Genomic DNA, 24059 nt, shown 5'->3' with positions numbered 1-24059 from the left:
CGCCCCCGGCTCCGCCCGCCCAGCGGGGCTGCACCACCCAGCGGCCGCCGGGCGCTGAAGACCGGCCCGGCCCAGCTCTGCCGCACGGGGTGGGCGGAGGTTGAGGGAGCGAAGCCGTGCCCCGAAGGCTATGGGGCTCTGGAAGGGTGGAAGGGCTCGGCCCGCGGAGCAGCTGTGCAGAGAGGGGAAGACTTGGTGAAATGGCATATTTATGGCATTTTATTCCCACGCAATAAAAAGCGAAGGGATATTAACCCCGGTGGGATCCTAATGGATTTTCCTGGCAACTGGCGGCTTCCGGCTGAGGGTTTTTCTGGGGGGTGGGCAAGGGGACGGCAGAAGATCCGAAGTTGCGAGGGTGGTGAGCAGCCCCAAAAGGCACGGGAACGGAAACGCTGATGGAGGAGTAACAGAGACTGAGGTGCAGCGGGAGGGACCAACCCATCTCTACTCCTTTCAGTGCAGGCACAAGAGCAGCTCGATCTCTGGCCATACGCCTTTGAACACAGCGGATAGGAAGGCAATCTGCTGCTCCAGCATGCAGCACGGGGAGCAGAGGGCTCGAGTAAATCTCCGAGCAGGAAAGGAAGCGGTCTGGCGCACCTCTTGGGGGAGAAGCTGCATTGAAACAGCTCGCTTCAATAGAGCGAGCTCACTCCGCAGCCCTGGCCTGAAGCTGGCTCTGCTCCCACTGCAGAGAAGCCACCAGCCTGGCTGCCACGTGTGCTGCTCCAGCCGGAGCTGATTCAACGAAAACACGACTGAAGAGGGCTGAGGAGCTGCCCCAGGTCCCAGAGAAAGAGAAGAGCTCACCCGCTGCCGGTTACACAAGCACACCTAGGCTGCCTGTGAACTCCTGCAGCAGCTGCTCCCCGAGCCATGCGGCTGGCTGCACAGTGCAGGGACAGGCACTGCCTGCGGCACGATCCCAGGGCAGGGAAGGCAAGGACGTTCCTGCTCTGCGTTTCCCTACGGGAACAATTCCCAGCGCAACAGCAGGATCTGAACCATCTCCCAGGCCGAGAGGAGATGTGCAAGGGATGCAGAGTTTTCCTTTCCCTCGGCTCACCCGCTGTGCCCAGAACACATTGAGGAGCAAGGCAAACACGATCCCCTATGAGAGAGACGCATCATTCTTTCAGACAGAATCGTACACGCTGAAATATACGCAAAGGAACATTATCCCCACCCCCCAGAATAAAAAGTCATAGCACTGAAGCCTTAAGGACTCAGCCCTCCCTTAAGCTGCAGGTTACACAACCACGCGATAGCCTCAGCCAGTAGGAGCACAGCCAAACAAATCCCTGCAGACTGAGGTCCAGCAGGCAGAGCAGCTTTGGGGACAGCACCTCCCACATCTGTCTCCTGTAAACAAGATGCAGAAGTGGGATCCATCCAATCCCCAGTGCATTTCCCGCTCTGGACTGCAGGTCTGCAGGCAAAGGCACAAGAGAGCAATCCATGCATCCTGTTTGTTTGACAGCTGATCCTGAGGGCTTCCAACACACATGGCACGGTGCAATACTCACTGCTGACCCACTTCTGGTTCACAAACCTCATACACAAAACACACATTTCTTATTTACATTCACTTCTCAATTTTTATTCTATTTCTTGCATGGTCTCCAAATACAGTTTTACAGGTCTTTTTTTATTTATTTTTTTCTTTTCCCCTTTCCTGCTACAGATACTGTTGATCTAAAAACAGATTAACGAAAGTGGCATTCCAACCTTAATGAAAATTCTTAACCATGAAAGATATGTCAACATATCACTTTACAATCCTAGAATGATGGCATTGGCCTGACATTCCCATAGGCTTATACAATTAACTTTTATAATAATAACAAAGTCATAGGAAGAGAAAATGTGGCAGCTCCTTAAAAGCCAGAAATAAGGCCACAAGCATCCTATGCTGTAATGCTATGAATCCAGATAAAATAAGTTGACTCCGGTATCCATGAAGAAACAAAACAAAAAAACCTCTCCCATCTGATAAATCAAGGTATCAGCTACTCAACATGCATTCAAAGCTGTATAAAAACTAGTGGCATTCAGCTCTGACTGACATGAAATCCCACAGAACAACCCCGTACCTCTCTCTAAAACTGAAATGAACTTATTTCAACTTAAATATTTTCGCTACCGCATTAAAATAATGGTTCACATTCTGCAAAGGAAAAAATATAATCCTGCACGTGACTGCAGCAGAAGGCTGAGCACAGCATCTCCTTACAGGCTGCAGACAACATCACTGCAGTCTTAATGCCGTTCATTATAGGTTGTGGAACTTCAATGCAGCTGGAAGCTCGCGCAAGGAACTGAACTTCCCTTGTGCGCCGCTGAAATAACCCAGGGAATCGAAGAAGGAAGATTAAGACGACTGCAGGTGAAAGAAACATGGTACTGCAGTGTTGGCCAACCCCTTCTGTGTGACACCAGGACTTCTGTGACATACCAGTGTCACAAAGGATGTAACTACCTCGCCATCAGATCCCACAACGTGCCGGTTCCACCACGGAGCCAAAGCGTCACACCTGGGTATGGACGCTGAGTTCTTGGAACCTTTAGAAGTAGGTAACCATCTAAATAATGAGTAAAAATGTGCTTCTTGTGGCATTTCTTATAGAAAAGTTATTTGATACAAATGTGCAGGACTTGAAGACCCTGATTTAATCGAACTAGAATGAAAGGGCTTTGAAACATGGTGACTGTTCCAAGGATAAATCCCAGCCGTGGGCCAGCTCTTTCCCTCTATCTTCCACCCAGTTCTGGACAAATGCCACCAAAAGTAACAGGTTCAGCAGCCCACCCTGTGAATTGCTGCTTCTGTCCCAGGAGAATGACGATACACTGTGGGAGCTCGGCAGGAAACCAACAGCCATCTGAAGGAAGGATCCTTGGGATCAGCACTCCTCACCCAACACGCTCAGTTTCTAGCCCTGGACATGAGGCACAGTTTAAAAAAAAAAAAAAGTCAGTGCTGTGGACAGATTTGCTCTCCATTGTGGTTTTATGTTATTCAAAAGTGCCATCTTGGACCTATCTCCTTTCACTTTTTAAAAGAAAAAGTTACAAAAACTGGTAAACAAAAAGTTAGTCAGCATACAGCTAAGTTTATATACACTGAAATTTACAGGTTTGTCATTAAGTGACTTCTGCCACAGACCACTGCACATTTGTCCCTAACAAAGCACAAAGCTTGAACCAATGGTCATTAGAAGTGACAATGGGTCATTGCTTTATCAACAAGCATAAAGATAGTCAAAAATAGAACTATAACTACTTATCTTTACATTTGCTGATTGACATAAGTAATCCCTCCCATTTCTGCAACCTCCAGTTGCACATCCTGCTCTATGACATAGAAACAAAACTGCATCTTTATAGATACTTCCTTATAGCAGCCACTTTTCTGCTGATACTCAAACACACAACTGTTGTCAACCACAACGCCGATTCAGAAGAATTCCTCCAGGAAGCTATATAGTCCATGCAAGATTCCTTGGCACTTCACACAAGACCAGGAGAGGACAAAGATTCTCTTGTTAAAACGGTGTTTTCAGCAGCGTTATCCTCTTCCAACAAATCAGTCTGAATGTGTGATGGGCGATTTTCGCATAGTCCCCTCTCCCAAGCTGGCTTACTGCTGGCTTTGTTCAGCTAGACCACGTGAAGATCCCCACCACTACCCGCCCAGATGGTAAGGGACTGCAGCACTGGAACAGTTCGCTGTTGAGCACTTCAAAGGCTTCTTCCAAGGATAACAACATCCTTTGGAAATCCTTCCATTTTAGCAATTTCGAAACAGCCCAGCTTGCTGTAGAATTCCAGAATTCTTTTATCATCTGGCCTCACTTCACAAAAAGCCCCACGGGAGCCTGGAGAGGAAAAAGAGGGACAAAAACAGTGAGAGAGAAATACTGTAAGAGGGCAGTCGAGTACTAGAGTCCCCATCTATTTCAGCATCTAAACCCAATTAAATCACTGATTCAATTCTACAAGCAGCACAGTACCCAAAAGAGACCAGATTTATGGCAACACAGCCAACCATTCCCTAAAGGGGCCACATATTGCAGAGATCTTGTCAGCATGAACAAACCACGTCCCTCTGAAGATCTCTTATTTCACATAAAAGCATCCTGAAACCCTGAATGTTGGCTCAGAACAAAAGGCACTACAGGAAGGTACCAAATTGTGCAAAGACCTGTGAACCTCAGATGTGCAGTAAGGCAGATGGCCAAGTACTTTCCCATACCGAAGGTTTTGGTAATTATTCACCAGTGCACACTTCCACATGTAAGAAAAAGCACCACTGTCACTGCCAGCGGAGAACACATGAGCATTTGCACGTTGTTCAAGATGGAAATGAAAGCACACATTTTTTGCAAATTGCTCCCTCAGCTCTTCCTGTTTCCTAATTTGCAGGGTAACGGCTACAGCTAAAAGCTACCTTTAATGAAGACAGCAGCAAAAGTTAATTATAAAAGACTTCTGGATGGCTATTTACCTCAATCTAGAGTGCCAACCATGGCAGACCTAGTATGTAATTAGGACACTAAGCATTCTGAGTGCAGTAAGCTTACCATTAGCCTTTAGAGAAGAGAGCAGGCAGGCCATCATGCTTTTGGCCACACTTGGATCTGTCACTTTTTTGTGGATATCGATCTTTATCAATGATGGGAAGTTGGCAAGGAATGATTCTGGCAACACTTCTTGTTCTTCATGGAAGCTTAGCATTATTTTCTGAAAAGAATAAGAGAATCAGATATTCAGTCATTGTTCAGCTTTTTATTTTCATTCATTTTCAAGGGAAGTTGCTTTGCTCACAGAGCACACCTCTAAAAACTTTTCAGCTACACCTGACAGTCCTGGGTGGCTGTAACTCTAAGCTTCCTATCCTCCCTATCCTTCAGCTCATAGCAGCCTGAGAAATCTGTACTGTTTATGCAGTTATCTAGACTATTTGCCCCACAGCCAAATCTGAAATACACTAATCATACCACCTGCTGGCTGCAGAATTTTAAAGCCATTACAGAGCACTGGCTCAAGTAAACAAGCTACATAACTTTGTGTAACTGAAGGCTGCCACTGTAACAACCAGAACTGGGGCTTCATCACACAAGGAACCTTAACATTAGCAGGCCACAGTCAGGGTTTTTTCAGGTCAAGCTTAGACACTTTACTGTCAAATCTGTAATCTGTTATCTCCCACACTCCTTCAGTGACAGACCAAGTCTTTGCTCAGTGTTGCTACTTCAGACTGGTTGAACCACTTCAGAGACAGAACCAGGGCTGGCCCTCTGCACTTTAACACAGCTATAGCATGCACAATGCCACAGCATGCATTCACAGCTAGCCATGCTGGTATCAAGTACCAAGGCAAAGGCAAACATTACAACACAACACTCAAAAGGCTGGATTCTTCCTTTGTGAAGCAAAACATCCCACTGGAGTTTGGGTCTCAAGAAGTAGTCAAGTAAACTAAGAAACAACTGAATCATCTGAGATGTCAGCAAGTTGAATCAAATGCTCTAAGAAGCATGGAACAGGAGCTTTTCAAACTGAAGTGGAGACAGATTATTAAGAGATAGGAGGCCTGTAAAGGAACTCTTTATTCTTTGGGGGAGGGGGAGGAAAAAATAAAGTCAAAACTTTTCCTTACTGACCTTTAATGGCAACAGCTTCTGAACAACTTACTGAATGTTCTCTCCTTTATGGTGTCAAAATTGAGAAAAACCCACAGCATCTATCTCAATAGCAAGTACAAAAACCTCCTCTGCACTCCAGGGAACATCCTTCAACACCCATAGGCTTCGGAAACAGACTTTTTCTAAAGTACTGTACTAGAAGCAGGAATCCTGGGTTAACATACCAACAGCTAAAAATGTTCATAGACCTCTGAATGACAAAGCCAGTTTAATAGCATAACATACCTCCTGCTTTCTCTTCCCCTGAAGTTTGCCTTTAAACATCTGGAAATCAAAGCTTCTCCTTTTTGGACCTACTAGAGCTTTGCTTTGCTGTGCTTTTTTACCAGTATCTTTATACACACGTGAGCTTTCCTATGCAGCTAAGAGCAAAAACTGCACAAATCTAGAAAAATGAAGTCAAAAGACCTACAGACTGTAGACTTAACTTGAGCTCCACTTCAGTAACAGAAGTGAGCTATAAGGTCACATTCTCTAGCTGCACCCAATGCAGAACACACACATTTGGAAAGAGCAACGTTTGCTGCAAGGCTGTTTTTTTTAAACCCCTTCTATGCAAACAACACAACTGGCCAGAGGCCACAGACTGAATTACCATCAGGAACTGGTGACTGCGATACCATTCTGCACCACTTGCACCCATCACACCACACAAACAGTTCAAAGATTTTAAGTGAAAAAGCAACCCAGTTCTTGATGTTGTTTTCCATGCTTGAGCTGGTGTGCCTGTCAGACCTGAGCCTCATGTGCATGAGGACACCAATGTCTCATTTTGCAGAACAGAAACGCTGCTTCATTTTCATCAAAACGTAGTTCTCTTTAAATTAATGTTTGCCCTTGGTTTGAAAGCTCTGCCACCAAGCAGTTCCAAAAAGCCTCCGTGTACTTCCTGCATCAATTACTACTAAGTACACCTGGAAGATGCATCATAACACACAGCTGCATCTGACACACAGTGAGTACTTTTACTATCAGCATCTAAGATGTCAGATACTATGTTCAAAGACAACAGAAAGTTATGAAAAATAAATTACAAAAGCTTAAAATCCAAAGAAATACAAAGGACTGCCTTTGAAAGAAAGAAGAACGCAGCTCAGCCGTAAGTCCCAGTCTCATAGGCTATACCAACCTCTGCCTCAGACAGCTCCTTGTCACTATTTGGTTTAGTATATTTCTCTTGCATGAAAGGGATCCAAGACATTTTGCACTTCTTAATGAAAGGAGTCACATCAACTGTTCCCAAAGCATAGCCACATATGCCATCCTCATCTTCCAAGACAAAGCAGTAATCCAGGCTGAGGGTGAGCAGACCTCCTACTAACCTGCAGAAAGAAGCAACCAAATTCAGCCAAAAGAAGGTCCTATTGAACAGGCACGCTCTTTGTGTGTTCTGGATGAAGCTGGGGTCACCCAAAGAAGTGACAGAGTTCTCCAGCAGTGCAAATCAATTCTTACAACGCATCAATTAACAGACCGATCAGCTGTCAAAACTCAGTGATGAGCATCAATAGTTCAGGATCCTCAGTTTAATTCTATACAGCCTGCAGGTCTGACTCATCACACAAACTTTCTTCACCTGTTGCTCTCAATATTCCCGCTGCCATTACCTTCCTGTTCATTTTTTTGAGAGCAGTTACACATCCTTTCTTAACTACCTTCCTGTCTCTCACAGAGAAGCTTCTTTACAAAGTTCTACCTAAAATACACACCCAAGACACAGCAAAATACTTTAAGCTGCTCACTCCACAGCTCAAGATTTAATACTTTTTTCTTTTTCTTTTTCTATTTTTTTTTAAACTTTCATCTTACTTGTCATTGCTTTAAAATGTTGGTGCAGGTAGACCATAATATGCATTTCACATCTAATAAATAAAAATCAATGCAGTTGTCTGGCATGCTAGTCCTCAAACAAATCTTTCAATTACCTGAAGAACCATACTAGGTTTAAAAGAAAAAAAAAAAAAACCACCCCAGAATGTCACCACAGATACCCATGATGTACTTTCACAACTGAAGTGGTACTATGATGCATGAGTTTCTTAATATAGACATTTCAGCTCAATCTTTTTTTCTAACAGCCCACCACACGTGACCAGAGCATTAACTGAGACACAAGTGTTAATAATATCTTTTAGAAGTCAGTTTCAATTTCTTAATGATTACAGATGGCTTTTTTGCTTATTGAAGTCAGAAGTTTTGCATCCTGCACAGCACACATGCACTTTAAAAAACTCAAATTAAATACAGTGTCACAACATCATCCTTCACATCAACCACTTCTGTCAGTTCACGCATTTCTAAGACATACTTGTCTCCAATTAAGTCTGGTAAGCTGTGGAAAGGTTGATCAGCTCCATCAGCGTACATTTCTCTGCAGATCTTATATACAGACGCCTACGAAGAGAGGAGAGATGTCAAGTCATAAAACTCAAAAGTGAACTACTTTGTTTTAGAGAGATTTCATTAACAGCTCCACTGCTCCACCATAAGCTGGTACTGGCAGGACTTAAGTTACACCAAACAGGAGCACACATCTCTAAAAAGGATCAATTCTGCCCCCCTTCCCAACTACAACTATCTCACAATTACCTGTCCAAAATACTGGTTATGTTCAATGGAAGGAAAAGAAAAATTAAAGGTCAACTTTCTGCACGTTTCTACAACCGGAGATTAATCCTGAAGGCTAATTACTAAACTTTCACTGGAAAGAAAGCCACATAGACTATTTCTAAGAAACCAGCTTTAGATCTGCGTTACGGTACTGAAAAGGGCTCCTTTTCCATACTAGGAATTAGCAGAATAATTACTGGGTGAACAGGTACACACACCCACCTCTACAGTTACACTGCTGCATGTGCTCCCACTGCAAGAATTCCACTATCAGCAGGGAATCATTTTAACCCACTACTGAGAAACATGGAAGGCATCACACACACACACACACACAAAAAAAAGGGGGATGGAAGACTGCAATCATGCTGTGGGTGTAACTGTACTGCAGCACAGCAGGCTGTTAAGTCATAAGCAAATCACTTATCCTCCATTCTCCTGTAACTTGCATTTGTTTCTTGCAAGACACTGGAACATCTGTTTCATTAGAGGGTGAAGGGACTCGGAAGGAACCGGTGTTGCCACAAAAGAGAAAACATCAGTAAGAACAACAAAAGGCAGAAGCGGTTACCTCATCTTTGGGGAAGTAGGGTCTTATGGTGTACACCTTGGAAGTGGGCGTTAATGGAGGCGGTTGAAAAAAGAGGTCATTTGCCCCATCAATTGGCAGCAAACGCTGTGAAAACAAAATACTTAATATGAGTGCATGAACAAGATCCCAAGGTTCTCGGGCGTGCACTGCAGACTTCCAAATTAACATTTGCTACTTGCAGGCACCCCAGAAGAAGGTGGGGTTGGTAGGCTTTACAAATGCAAAGACCTTACTTGAATAGAAAATATCCAATTGGTGTTTTGGAATATGCAATCGAAAAAGCACATTAAAAGCCTGCTTATCTTATCTACTTTAAAACGCTTTTACCAATCATATCTACACTGTCTCTACAAGAACACAGAATGTCAGGAGGAAAGGTTTGGTCTGAAGAGGGTTAACTGGCCAGAGGAGGCGCTTATCCCAAAAGCAATGCGCTGACTCTATTTGCTGCGCGCAGAGCACCTGTGAGGGGGGAAAAGTACAGCACCTGAAAAATCCATGAACAAATTCACACGTGGTATAAGCACACTTGAGAACAGATTTTCGAGTATTTGCCAATTGAGATCTTTCCAAGGAAACGCATTACTGCTTTCTGTAGCGATACTAATTGTGGTTGCTCTCTCTCCTTTTGCTCATGGAATTCCCATTGGTGGACAAGCGTGCGCGCATTGTGCAATTGCGGGCGCAGGTAAAAATGCTGTGCGACCTGCAAAGAAACAATGTGAAATGTACAACTAAAGCCGCTGCGCTTCGCGTGCGCGTGGGACAGGCAGCATCTCCTTGAGAAATTACTGTAGAAATGGGAGGAAAATTATTTTAAACCAAGCTGTAAGGCTATTGGGCTTTGGACCAGAAAGCCTTCGGCAGACCAATCCTTCCAGACCTCTGATGTGCAACAAAAGGTTTCTCATAAAACAAAGAAAACGTCATTCAGTTGTGAAGTCATATTGATACCTGGAACTCTCCTGCTAGACCACCTCTAAAGGCCCAGGGTTCTTGGTCTCCACTTAAGAACTGTGCTGAAGATTGACTACGACACCCTGTTGAGATCAGATCCAAGCGGAGAACGTTACGAGAAGGGGGATTTCCTGGGTGTCTTACACGTCCAAAAAGCTAACACACACTTGTGGAAAAAGCTCTCTAACTGAGCTATAATCCAGGGCTTCGGTAGAGGCTGTAATAATATATGGTTTATAAAGATTTTGTGCTCATGCACCAACTGCAGGATTTCAAGTTTACAGTCTCAAATAAAGGTCAGTTTAAGAACACCTGAGGTGACCAAGACAGCACACCTCATTCCAGACCAGATACAAGAATGCTGCCATGTACAATTACAGAAGCCTGCCAGGCTTTCAGCACATCCTTCTGTTTGTCCACTTGTGGCAGAAGCATCTGGTTCATCTACAAAAAGAGGACATCGTGGATGCTGCTTGACTCAATAGCTACTATTGCAAATACAAGCAGTTGAAGAACAAAAATTCCATTATCACAGCCTCTTGAAAAAAACTGGACCTTTCTGAAGTCACATTTTATTCATTAACATTTCTACTCTTGTCAGAAAACTAGGACTGGCAGTATGTGCAAACAGTTTGGAACAGTTAAGATAGCCAGGAGAGCTGTATGAAACAGCATTCTTGCAAGAGACTAAATAGATTTATATAATCCAGGCCATACCTTCTCAGTGCCACTGGCATGTGAGTTAATTCTAGTTCACACTAACTAGTACACCCTGTCTGTCACAGGTTATACCAGCTCTGCTTCTTTAGCATCTCAGTTTTCCCTCTTCAAGCATACCAGAGACAACAGGGTTCCTACTGATCAGTCACAGGAGACCCATCAATGTTCTTAACTTTAGAGTATTTAAAAAAAAAAAAAAAGCTTCCATTAGCCATTTGACTTTTTACACTGTTCCACTAGCAAGACGCCATGGCCTTCAATAACTAACATAACAGCTGTTAGGAGGAAAATAAAAGTGCAGGATCTGGAATGGAGATTACCTGCCTAGTTTTCTGACAAGATGAGCAGCGCAAATATTCTTTTCCTTTTGTAGACAGCAGTCTAACTCCTGTTCAAGTAACAGTCCCAAATCAGTACAGACAAGTGTGTTGTGCTAGTCAGAGAGTCCCAAAGTGTGCCAAGTTTGACATTTATTAGAATTTAGGAATACATGTTCAGTGTAAACTACCCTAAGCACGGTAAGTATTAGAAATGATCCAAGCATCAGAATTTGAATTTGGCCAGCTCCCACGCTTCAGCATTCTCACAAAAATATACTCTTCACATGGAAATTTAGTCAATAACTTGGAAGACAGTACGTCTCTCCTTTGAGACTACAACTTAACTAGCACTTCCAATTATTACAGTAAAGAGCTGTGTGAATGAAGAGCTGTATAAACAAAAAACATAGTTAATGCCTTAATCGCTGCGCAAATGTGACTTCAGTTCATGCCTATCACACATCTAATCTATCTGAGCTGCCTCACAGACAAAACCTGTCCATTTTAATTAATTAATGACGACGCGCTGCGAACATCTGGCGCTGTCCATCCAATAGCAGTAGAAACTTGTGCTGAAGATTCTCCCATCTGTACACAATGGGGAAGAAGACAATAAAAGTCATTAGTAATCCATAGCACTGTACAGCCACAGTAATTTAAGGGACTGAATGCTAGCTGGACTTGGGAGGAGAGGTGAAAGCGAACATTCAGCGGACCATTGAGCACACCATCGTGAGAACTGATTTGTTTGGATTTGGACATACCTGGCTTTACATATGTTTACACTTGTGATAAAACATTAGCTAAGGACAAAACTATCTCCTCTCATGGAAGCATTATTAGTTTAAGACTACTGAACTGTAAACACCCAATTCCTACAGTGAATTTTTCAACTCTCTAATGCCAGTCATGATACTGGAAAGAACAAGGTCGAAGTCAGAGAGCTAGTATCTATAAACATTTCATTTTTGAAGGCAATTCTGAAGTATGTGATGCATTTAAAGACTTGAAACCAAATTTACAGGGACTTCAGAAAACTAGAAACAATTTCATCTGAAATAAGGAAATGCAACGGGTAGCTATGAAGTTGTAATGTAAGCTGGGCCCTCGATGTTTCGAGGTCACAAGAAACTGTGTTCTCTTTAGAGTGGGTCTAGACTTTTAAACAGACTAAGTTATAAAAAAGAGAGAATTCTTTCTAGTTAAATGTCAACATACAGCAAAGATAGTAAAGCTGGGGGAGTGGTGTCACACTAGTCTTAAAACCACATACACTAAAGCTTTTCTGCAGCATTAGGCAGAGATGTTAATACAGTACAATTCTGCCAAGCTCTCCTCTGTACTTGACGTAAGGCAGTCCTAAAAGCTCATCTTCGTTATTCACGTACACATAAGAATCACTTATTTAATAAGCACATCCACAGGAAGCTTTTAAGTAGGGCCTGACTTGATGTCTTAACAAGTCTACTGTGTCTCAACTTAAAACTGTCAGTATTTAAGACTACAATTTAACAATCCAAACACTTGCATTTGACCAAGGTTGTGCAATGGTTAACCACTGTGTGGCTTGTGACAGCTACAAAACGTATGACAAGAGACCATCAGCTTTGCTGCCTGCTGTGTAAGTCAAGCAAGTCCACAGCATATTCCTTACAGCTGGATTGAAACCTGAAAGTGAAGTGAGGTCACTAGAATTACCCAGGCCATGCTGGTGCTATCTGCCAACTTTGGATCCCTCAAAAATCTTTCAGGAAAAAAAAATAAAAAATAAAACCAGAACAAAAAGCATTTCCAGATCAGCTTACATCTCAGACTAAATCAGTCTAGAAAGCTCCACAATTTCCACCCACTGTCAGAAAATAATTAAAAAACAACAACAAAAAAGCAATTTGGAAAGTGTTTCAAGAAAATAATTTTGCACCAGAATAGCCTTACGCTAAAGCTCGCATGCGCACAGGGCTGGGAGGATCAGCTTCCTCTTGGCCAGGCCCATTTAAAGGTCACTTCTGGAATTGTTCTGTTGAAGACAGCAAGTGTTATCAAGACACAGCAAGCAGCATGTGGCTGATGTCGTCACATTTCGTAGTGTCGTTTCCAATCGTATACAAGGTACCCAAGAGGTTATGGGGCACAGTCCAGTGTGCATTCAGTCAAGAATAAGTTAAAGTCAACACTTACGTGTCAGATGAGATTCAAGATTCATTAGCCCAAGAAGAAAAAAATCCAGGTCTCCAATCTTAAACATCCAGCAGACATCGCTTTAATCCCAAAGCAAATTCAAAGCAGGCATTGATTCACATACTGAGATAAGAAAACCTTTAAAACAGGGTCAAACCAGACCCTATGTCCAAGAAACACATTTGCATAATGTTTTGTTTTCCCCGTGGGCTAATTAAAAACACAAAAAAAGATACTCTATCTGGGATTATAATGGCTCCCAATGCACCTACCTAACCATTGCACAAAAGATTTCACCATTGACATAATACTCTTGATATCCCAGACGTAGGAGTACATATCATAAAGGATTGTTCTGTTGGCACAATTGGAGAGGCGAGTGAACATTCCCATCACCAAGCTGCACATCTCTTCAAACTTAGCTGCTCGGTTACGCCATTCTTCTATCTATGGATGGAGGGAAAAGATCCACAAGATCAAACACTGCCTTCTAGGGAAGACAAGTACTCCAAATAGGAAGGATGACCCCACAATTCCATACTTTGAACCACCGCACCACACGTGTTTCACAAGTCTCTACTGTTCTTACAAGTGGAGCCAGTACAGGGATCACTGTTCAAATATGCAGACACTACAGAGCTTAAAACAGTAAATTCCACTGGATGAACAAAAGTTATTGTCATTTGTGGTTAAGCTACACGCTACCCTTCAGCTTCTAGAAAATGGAACCTATCTCTACTTCAGAAAACAGTCAACATTGCTCAGGATTTTGATTTAAAAGGAGAGAAACAAGCTTAAGTCACACTCACTTTTTCAGCATCCTTTCCTTTGCAGTTAACACTGACAACACTGCTATTTGCTCTAAGCCACTGGAATTCTCTCAGCATCTGTGCACCTTTGGGCCCGTGTTCATACGGGAGATAAAACAAGTCAGCAAGAAGCTGCAAGTCCTCTAAAGTCACTGGTTCTACTGCGTAGAGTGGTTTTTCATTTGGCCCAGGCACAAACTGTTCTTTGTTAATTTGTTCATCAGTCTGCATAGGGGCAATATCACTACCAGAGTCCTCCTGCATAGACATCTCCGGGGACTTTGATTCAGCTATGCTCTCCTTATCAGTATCCATTGGCTTCAACTCCTCTGTCATCTTCGCTTCAGCAATATCTGTCAGTATCTGATTAGCATTCTTGTCAGCATCGTCTTGTTTTTCTACCACCATGTCCATCGGCTCCTCATCAGATTGCTTCTTCTCTTCCTCCTTTACCAAGGCTGGTGGCTCGCTGCTCAGTGCTGCGCCTTGACTCATGATGGGTTCCTGGTAAACTGTGGTAACCACAGTTGCTGCATTTAAAGATGATGGTGCCACCAGAGGCCCTACGTCCCCCACTGCAGTTTTAGCTCCACTGTGGGCCACTTGCCTACCTGAGCATAAGAAGAAACAAATTTAAAATTGTCAGTATCAGCCAACAAACATTCAAAATCAGCAACTTCTACAAATTCATGGATGATTCTGTTGTCATGGCAGCCAATTATGCAGCTTCCTTCTGGCACTTTGCCTGTTCACATCTGTCACTGTAATTCTAACTACAGACTTCATATTTTGGCAAGTTTCCCCTTCAGATAACCACCAAGCAAAGACAGGGAGTTCATAAAATGAGTTAACGTGCACTGCCAGAAATATTTCTGATTATATTATCAGTATAAAAATCTTTTCAAGTTAACTTTTTCCCTTTGCATCAACTGACTTGTTATTCCTATTCAGAGTAGACTTTAAAATAAAAGGACAGATGCTCAAATACTTCAACCACAAAAATGCGATTGGGGAAAATTGAGATATTCAAGACCCAAATGGAAAAGGTTTTAGGCAATTTGTTCTAGCCAGCCCTGCTTGAGCAGAGGACTTGGCTAAGGTGATCTTAAGAGGTCCCTTCCAACCCAAATGATTCTGTGAAAGCGGAGGACAGTGACACTACCACTCCTCAACCAATGTTTCTGCCACAGCTGAGTTTTAGAGAGATCTGAAATGCTACAGTAGTTCAAAAGGATAACTGCAAAGAGCAGAGCTAGGAGTCAGGAGAAGAGATTCTTCCACTCCACCAACAGCTATTAAGGCCACTCTGACCACCCAAAACCCATGTTTGAGAGAAACAGATTTTACCTCCAATCTCAAGCTCCCAGTGCTACAAGAGGAAAGGTGTACAATGCTGGAAGGAACCCAACTGGTTTCTGTAGACAGAAACTCAGAAAAACAAAGCCAGCTGAAAACAACTGGAAAAACATGGACTCTTCTGGGGCAGTATCGTTTTTCTCAGAAATCTAACACCCCCTTAAAAAAATTCTTCCTATTCTCTCAGGTCCCACATAAATCTAGTAATAACTGCTGGGACTGACAATATTCAGACTCCTTCCTGTCTTAGATCAGAAATGCCAGAGGATCATCCTGCTTCACGGGTGCTCCTGCTGATCAGCTGGGTCACTAAAGGCACACTGCAGAATATCAAGCACTCTTTCTTTCTTTATTAGGGTTTCCCCAATAAGTGAGGTAGTGAGTACTTCTACTGCCGAGATCTGTAAAATAGTTTTAATCTAAGTGCAAGTACTGAACATGTAATCACATTTTCCTACCAACCCCAGAATGATACCAAACCAAGCTCACTGCTGTATTGCTGAGGTACTCCAAACTCCTGAAGCCATTCAGTTAAGGCCAACTTCAGGGCCATTTGTGGGCTGTAGAGAACATCTGTTTCAATATCTTCATCGCTCCCCTCGTTTTCCAGTTTAATCTGGATAGAAACTGTACTGTCTTCAGTATCAGCTACAGAGAGAAGTTTATAAGAAAAAAATCACATAAGTTTCATCTAAAACAGAAAGAGATGATGCTAGACAAGGCACTCAAGAACTCTCAGTCTTACTTCACAAAGAAGGACAAATAATTAAAACCTAATTGGACAAAACAGAAAGCTATGGTCACTATCAATATCAGCACACAAACAGTACACAGAAGTTACGTGTTACACCATTCAGAGTTGATCTGATCTGCTTCTACCCCAGTATAATCAAAAACCCATGGATACTTGTGTCAAATACAAACCACAAAACTGTTTTTATTGATTTCCTGAGATGTATCTGTAGCACATGCTATTAGATTTGAGATGCATAAAAAGTACTTTCAGTAGACAATCTGGATGCTTGTTATTTTTCAGGTGTCCTTTACTTTCAGGACAGAAAATGGTAGGCTATCTTAAAAATAAACTGCAAGGAAAGTCTAGAATAATTAAAACAAAACAGTGTAAACAGTGTTAACAGTTACATAGTTAAACATATGGCCCCAGCAAACAAGTACTCATACTTACTCATCACCACATCTTTTCTCACTCCATTCATGTTAGACTTGTACCAGGTTGCAAGTGTGTGAATAGCAACATAATTGGCTTCAAATTCACAGTTTGGATTGGTCAAAACTCCCTTTAGTCGAGGGATGAGCTCAGTTGACCGACCTTTGTAAGGTCCAAGAAAAAGCCTCTTTTGATCATAATCATTAGCATGAATGTTGTCCCAAATAACTGGTGCTCTCCTGATGATCTTAGAAACTTCTTCAATGGACTCTACTGGAATGTCTTTGGATACAACTTTCGGACCTAAGAGTGAAACGAGACCATGAGAGTGCTTTGCTCATGCATGAGGATTCACATTCCTCACATCAAACAGCTGGACGTGTTTTTGTTTTGTTGTTTATTTCTAACTAAGTACTTCTGATAAATCACTTGGAACACCAACACTGACTTTAAAAAAAAAAAAAAAATGCTACTTCACCTGTCCATAACACATCGATGCCAGGAAGCAGTTTTTCTCCTACAGTTCGTAAATATGGAGACTGAGCAACATTTGGGTAACAGAAAGTTCCACAGTATTCTGCAAAGGAAAAAAGAACTTTGCTTATTAGAAAGATGTACAGATATGACAACATACTATCACTTGAGAATCCTGAAAGTTAAGCTCTAAATCCCCAATAGTCTAAATTAGAAGGGCATTACATATGCTGTTTAGCAAAACATCAGAAAGCAAGAGTACAGCATTTATTTTAAATTGTTCAAGTGTCAAAAATTTGGAAGAAAACAGAAGTCCAGGTTACTGTATACAATATGCAAAAGAACTAGAAAGCATCAGACTAATTATAGATAATTATAAAATAACAAAAAATCTTTAAAAAAACAAAGAGTATGATTTGTTAAAAGAAGTCTGCAACAGAACCAGAACTATCACAGGCAAAGAGACAAACACAGTAATTCACAATGGTAACATTGCTACCAAGTGAAGTTTTCAACTAACAACCCTCACCAAAGACAGTGATACTGTCTCCATTACAATGAAATATTCTTACAAGTGATAGATGATGCTTAGAATTCAAACAAACAAACAAAACAATGATCGACTTTGAGAGTCGTCTGATATTTTAGATTTTAAAAAAAAGGCAGCAGCTCAACAATGAATAGAAGTGAGTAATCTTACTAAGACCAGGTACCATTGAAAGAAGTGAGCATGGGAAGTGCAGTGTCTCTATTTTAAGAAAACTCTAGGAAACTAATAGCCAGCCCAGGCTTCGGTACAAGTCAAACAGAAGTCCTCGTTTAATCTAACTTTTACTTCTTGAACCATTCCATCAAGCTGCTGCTTTGCTCAGCAATAAGCTTTTCAGAGATGCAGAGGTTTGGTAAAACCTGTACACAAAATTTCTTGAACCTCCCTTTATTCTTCAAATGACTCCCAAAATACTGCCTAAAGTGACAATGAGATATTAAACCAACTTTAATAGGATAAACAATAGAACCCATTAAGGCTGAACTAAAGGATTCATCTTGTTTTACCTGTAGGACAGAAAAGGAATGTGTCTGGTTCTCCTAGATATTGGTAAATTTCATTTGTTATGGATACTTGAGCATGAGCAAAGGAACTAAACACTTCTTTGTCAGCTGCACACATGTTGTGGTCAATATCATCAAACAGCAGGGCAAAAGATCTGCAGCCAAACTGGGAAACCTAAAACAAAGAACAAGAGTGCAGGTTTTTTTTGTGTGTGTGTTTTTTTTTTTAATAAATTGTGTAATTCTCAAGATTTACAACAGGATAAAACATCTTTAAAAAAATAGGAGAAAGTACTTGAGGAATTATTCTTCAGCTTATAAACCTGTAAGAAGGAAAAGCTATGAGAACAGAAGGGAGAAGGTCGGTAAGACAAGACAGGCCTGTTATCTATCACTGTAAAACAATGAGCATTTGTCTCTGATCCACCGCCCTGCCTTCCTCAAAGCTGCTTCTGAAGACCTTCAATCTGTTCCAGTTCCTACAACAAAGTTGATTTCACTGGACAGACAGCTGGAAAAGAGTTAACTAACACTAGCAGCATTTGGACAAAGGAGAGCAGTTAATTATGGGAACAAAAAAGGTGGATACACATCAGATCTATCACCAAAAGACCTATTGTGGATAAGGGTTCTTGTGTTGCAAATGCATCCTAACTTCAAGGTTTTTAAGTGTCCTCAGGACAACATTCCAAGAACAGCCTTCAAAATCTGATAGCAGATTTCATTATTTTTTTAATCTAGATGATCAGTGGTCACTTCTGCAATGCAACCTGAACATATCCATTCAAACTGTTCACTGAGGCACCCTTGTAAAATAACATGCTACTGAAGGTTTTTTCTTAAGTTAAGTAGGACCACAGCTGCAGGAAGCTCATATCACATTTACCTGGTCCAGCTTGCGCTTCAGTGTGGATACTTCTTTGGGATTTGAGAAAGTGATGTCAAGTCCAGGTGAGATTGCATAGATGAACTCTATTTCATGTTCACGTGCAGCTGATATCAGAGTCATTAGCTGCTCTGGAAATCAAATTCAAATATTTCAGAAGGATTCAACAAGAAACAGCTTCCAAACTATACGTAAATAACGAACTGTAGATGCCTGTGCTACCATAGCAATAAAAAGAATAAATCAAGGATTTGCTCAAATTCTGAAGAAAAAGAAAACAACTAAAAAAAACGATCTCAATGACAAATAAGGATGAAGTCTGCTGTTACAGCATGCATATTAACAGTTCTAGAACTACTACCTGTTTTTTCAACATGTCACACACTGAAACAATCCCACATAGAAATCAGCTACCTCACTATTCATTCTACACACCACTGCAGCTTGCTGCACACTAGAAGGGTTCTTTTTAAATATCATAGGACAGAAGTAGTTGTTTTAAGAAACAAACTTCAAATTTAACCTTACGTACAATGAAGAAAATTAATTCTAGAACATCTAATAGTATTTGTTGTTATTTGAAGTTCCCTCGTAGTACCTTCTAAATTATACTTCTGCAGTGATTCACAGTGGCATCCAACAAGGACTATTTAATTTCAAGTAGGTATCACCCCTCACTCAAGGAAAACAATAATCCCAAAAGCCAGTAAGACACTGCAGAATCTGCAGAAGTCAGAGGTGGGTAATAAGCCTTGCATCACCTTTTACACAGACCTTTCATGTCCTGACTAGCCATAAGCTGCTTTTCTAACCTGTGCTCACATAATAAGCCATACATTTTTTTCTCCTCCCTTTTTTTTTTTTTTTTTTTTTTAATTGCAGCAAATCATCCTGCTCCACCATATGGCTCAGGGGATCAAGAGCCAGAGGAAGGGAGGAAGGAACACTTCTAAACAAACTTTCCCAGAGACAGGAGGAAGGAGAAGTAATTTTAATAAGACAAAGCCTTAAAAGTAATTTTAGGAATTACCCACAGAATTATAGTTAAAAGAAGTAAATCCACGCTTGTACCAAAGCTCCCTTAAATACAGCTGCATGGTATTAAGAACAGGTCTCAACATATATTTGAAACTGGCTGCTGTGATTACATACACAAGTACACAGGGCAATGACCAATTCATTTCACCAAATCACAGAACGGCCTGTGTTGAAAAGGACCACAATGACCATCTAGTTCCAACCCCCCTGCTATGTTCAGGGTCACCAACCACCAGACCAGGCTGCCCGGAGCCACATCCAGCCTGGCCTTGAATGCCTCCAGGGATGGGCATCCACAGCCTCCTTGTGCAGCCTGTTCCAGTGCCTCACCACTCTGAAAAACTTCCTCCTAAAATCTCCTAAATGCACTCATCGGAAGCAGAGTGGAAATAGAAGTAATTACCTGCTTCTTCCACAGAGTACATTTCCCGCCAGAACATCCTGTGCTTGTAGTCGTCCTTTGGAGCATACAGGTATGTATTCAGTCCCCACTTCTGAAGCCTATGAGCACAAGATGAAAGCCTTAATTGCAAGAGCAAGCTACAGATCCAGAAATTCTATGTTCTATTTGGCTGGTGTTTTTCTTTACACCACTTCATTGAAGATTGTGTTATACTATCAAGTACACACTTGATATGGGACAAATTTGGTTTAGGAGAGACAGGACTGTGAATATGCATCTCCAGAATACAGACAGTATGCAAAAGATAGCTCTAGGTTAAGCCTGAAAAGAATTTCTGTTCTAAGTGGAAGATCATGATTACATTACACTGGAATGTGCTGCGGAGAGAGGAAGCATGACTTGCCTTCTAAAAAGTTCTTTCCTCTGCTCCATAACCCAAGGTCTTCCATAAAAGCCTGCAGGAAACAAGATCAAAGTTATCCAGTTAGATGTGAAATAATGCCTGTTCCATGAAACAAAGTATTACAACCAACCATTCCCTCATTTTCTTCCTCTACCAATAAACTAATTCTACTACATTTATCATGAGGTTTCCCAAAGCAGAATGAAAAAAAGAAAACACCTAGCTAGACAGCATTAGAAAAATGTAATAAACCAAACACATCTAAATTTAAAATGCAATTATAGCTTCTTTAATTTTTTATGATCCAAAGCCTGATAAATTTGGCCTTCAAAGCAATTAATTTTCAGAACCCAAACTGAATTCCTGAGCACATACGCTTCACAAGTCAAGTCGGCATTATGATAAGGGCAGGCTGAAGAGTCATAACGTAACTGGACTTTGCTGCAGACACCTGGAAACACCTTCAACTGTAACACGAGTACTGCAAATGCCTGATACTATTTAGCAGCATTAAAACGCTTAATTCCTGATACAGATTAGAATCCTAAATACATACTGAGGAGAATGATAGGTAAGTATGAAATCTTGAGCATTTTGTTGACTTAATCACCCCAATTAACGGGTTTCTGGTCACAATTAACTCAGTTGACCTTTCGCACGACAAGTGCCTACCTCTCCAACAGCCAAGACAGTCTTTGAATAATCATGTAAAAACACCTAGAGATTTTACAATGGCTTATCTTCGAGGTCACTTACTTCTACATGAATTCTAACACGTTCTGGGTTTAATTCCACCCCTCCCATTCCAAAAACATAATACTTGAATAAAAAGGCTTTTAAAAGTAAATTCACTTAGACCTGTGCAAACAGCTCAACCAGACACGGGCACTTCAAAACAAAGCTTCAGCCTGGCAGGCTGTGCAAGGACTGAGGACTGGAAGGACACCAACCAAATAAGCATGTATTTTCAAACATCATAGCCACTCATTGACGAATGACGCTCCTAATATCCAAAGCTCCCACATTCCCACAGGACATCAGTTCAAAATGTGAACAGCATCTCCATTTTCAGAGCTACTCACCGTTGTAAATCTGTAAATACCTGTTCTTATAGAAGCCAGAAATGCCCTCCTACAGCCTGTCAAAACTAATGCAATTGAAGCATTTTCTACACATCCACAAGTATTTCATTCACCCATTAAGTGATCAAAGATCATCTTAAGTAGTTTGAAGCAGGCTCAAGTTTTCAGAATTAGTCTCCCAGAGAGTGACCTAAGACTAACTGGCACCACAACGTGGAAAAGCTGAGTAACTACTGCTTCTCACTGGAACTGCGAGGTGACGAATTGAGGATGGTGTAACAGAGGAACAAATGAGAGAACAGCTGCAATGCATAAATGCCTCTGAGACTGTTTCACCCAGAAAAAATTCCTCATTTTCACTAGTGATTTCATGTTGACTAATGCCAGTCTGAGGAAGCTCAACAAATCGCAGACAGAACAAATAACTGTAGTACCCAGTCAATACCACCCACATCTCATAACTTGTTAAGGACATTTCTACTTCACCAACAATGGTGCTGCTTCAGACCTAGCAGCCTGGAGCAGAGCAGGGGCCTACTGCAAAAAAAAAAAAAAAAAGACTTGAAGAACAAGACAAGCAGATTAAACAGAAAACTGAAGAGAACACGCTAGTCAGAACTGATACAGTACTCTTCCATCTGTCAGCGCATTTCTTATATTACTGATGTCATCAGCTGATGACTATCCTTGGATCTCTATCTAACTAAAATTGACCCGGTTTTCTATTACTCCCTCAAGACTGCGTGTCAGGTTCACACACAGTCACGAGATCATGCCAAGTATTCATATCCCAGCTGCCACACTCACCACCACTAAAAGCCAGGCTGGCCGTCCTGAAGGATGAGCACCATCTCTGTGCATTCCAGGGCTTACATCTGATTACTCTCAAAACGGTGTGTTCAGTGGACTGTAAGTTCCTCACATTCTCTGAGTGCATTCCCAGTATACTTGTCTGCTATTTCACTAATTTTTACCTCCTCTTCCTGCAAAACATCTGAACTCTGCTGTTCACTGCTTTAATTATACCGTATCTCTAGGCTGTGTTAGCTACTGCACTGTGTAAGTGTTTACCTTTGCTTCTGCAGTTAATCTGTTTTTCTCTTAACCCGATAATCCTCACGTCACTACAGAGACCGGTATTTCCTCCTGCTTCCACTTGCCTCAGCCAACACAACTGCTGCTTTGTTTTTACACTCCCCGATTCCTATTCTTCTGTACACATACAAGGCTAAACAGATGACTCCCAGATAACATTAGACTGCTTCACTGGGCAGGAGCCATTTTCTTGCTTCAGTTTACTACGTAGTCATGAACACCTATATTTATAGCAGCTGCTGCTAAATATATGCAAATGAGATCTACAATGTAATTAAAACACCCCCCAAAAAACGGTCACTGTGCACACACAGTGATTTGACACACTCTGTGATGCTGTGCTCAAGGCCTATTGTTCAGGAGTGCGAGAAATCACGCAGTTATAATCTTTATTTCTGTCCACTACTACCTGTCTGCAAAGCATATTTCTCCACAGAGAAACATTTAATAACCAGCCCATCTCTCTCCACGCTGGCTATATTTAAGCCCAGCAATGCCACAAAGGAAAGGCATGAACCAGGCCTGGCGCACATCACACAGCGATGTACGCTGGAGCCAAACGCTCTATTTAAGATATGAACAAAAGACGTTCTGCAAGCAGTGCAGATATTGACTTTGATAAACTGCCCGTTCCGCTTCTCATCTGTTAACGCTTTTATTCTCCTCCTGGAGAGTCATTATAGGTACCAAAATAACAGCAGTTCACAGGAATTTAGAGGTATTCCAAGCCAGCTAAGTAGGGAAGAAAACATTTTTCTCGCTGGCTTTCAACCATCTACCTTAACCAAGTCAGCAAAAACCGCACGTCAGATCTGTAGTTACTGAGAAACGGAAAAAGAGTCTTTCTCTCCTGAAGCTTCTGGAACAACTTAAACCTTTGAATAGAGCCTCTATAACAAATTGGGTAAAAGAAACATCCTATAGCGCTGTTAAAACGCTAAGCCTTAACACCACAGGGCAGAGGGAGCATCTGACATTAATCGCAGAACAGATGTCTCTGCGATCACCTATTCCCTACCCTAGAAACCCAACCCGAGCCGTGCGTACAGCCGCGCTAATCGCAGCGGAGCGCTCCCCTCCCTCCTCCCCCTTCCCACACGTACCAGCAGACGAGCCGCCCGGCCTCCCTCAGGAATCCTCGGCCCGCCGCGTTAGCCAGGCCCGCAAGCAGTCGCCGGCCAGCGGCTCCCGGCTCTCCCCGCCC

The 24059-nt window shown here is 41.9% G+C and overlaps 1 protein-coding gene across 1 annotated transcript in view; it reads right to left on the bottom strand.

Moving 5' to 3' along the window:
- Positions 1 to 1573: 1573 nt before the first annotated feature.
- Positions 1574 to 24059, bottom strand: part of OGA (O-GlcNAcase) — a 24009-nt gene continuing 1523 nt past the window's right edge. Inside the window, exons 3-18 of the mRNA XM_019617964.1 lie at positions 20679 to 20730; positions 20276 to 20373; positions 18835 to 18965; positions 17952 to 18123; positions 16900 to 16998; positions 16440 to 16724; positions 15743 to 15901; positions 13898 to 14508; positions 13361 to 13535; positions 11445 to 11498; positions 9868 to 9953; positions 8893 to 8997; positions 8020 to 8105; positions 6841 to 7033; positions 4587 to 4746; positions 1574 to 3881 (exon numbers count right to left, since the gene is read on the bottom strand). Coding sequence (XP_019473509.1) covers positions 3745 to 3881; positions 4587 to 4746; positions 6841 to 7033; positions 8020 to 8105; positions 8893 to 8997; positions 9868 to 9953; positions 11445 to 11498; positions 13361 to 13535; positions 13898 to 14508; positions 15743 to 15901; positions 16440 to 16724; positions 16900 to 16998; positions 17952 to 18123; positions 18835 to 18965; positions 20276 to 20373; positions 20679 to 20730 — 2603 coding nt within the window. The 3' untranslated portion in view covers positions 1574 to 3744. The remainder of the gene's footprint in view (positions 3882 to 4586; positions 4747 to 6840; positions 7034 to 8019; positions 8106 to 8892; positions 8998 to 9867; positions 9954 to 11444; positions 11499 to 13360; positions 13536 to 13897; positions 14509 to 15742; positions 15902 to 16439; positions 16725 to 16899; positions 16999 to 17951; positions 18124 to 18834; positions 18966 to 20275; positions 20374 to 20678; positions 20731 to 24059) is intronic.

The sequence above is a fragment of the Meleagris gallopavo genome, chromosome 8 (genome assembly GCF_000146605.3).
Source record: "Meleagris gallopavo isolate NT-WF06-2002-E0010 breed Aviagen turkey brand Nicholas breeding stock chromosome 8, Turkey_5.1, whole genome shotgun sequence".
Lineage (NCBI taxonomy): Eukaryota > Metazoa > Chordata > Aves > Galliformes > Phasianidae > Meleagris > Meleagris gallopavo.
The sequence above is the reverse complement of the archived record's forward strand: the minus strand, read 5'-3'. Positions and strand labels throughout refer to the sequence as shown.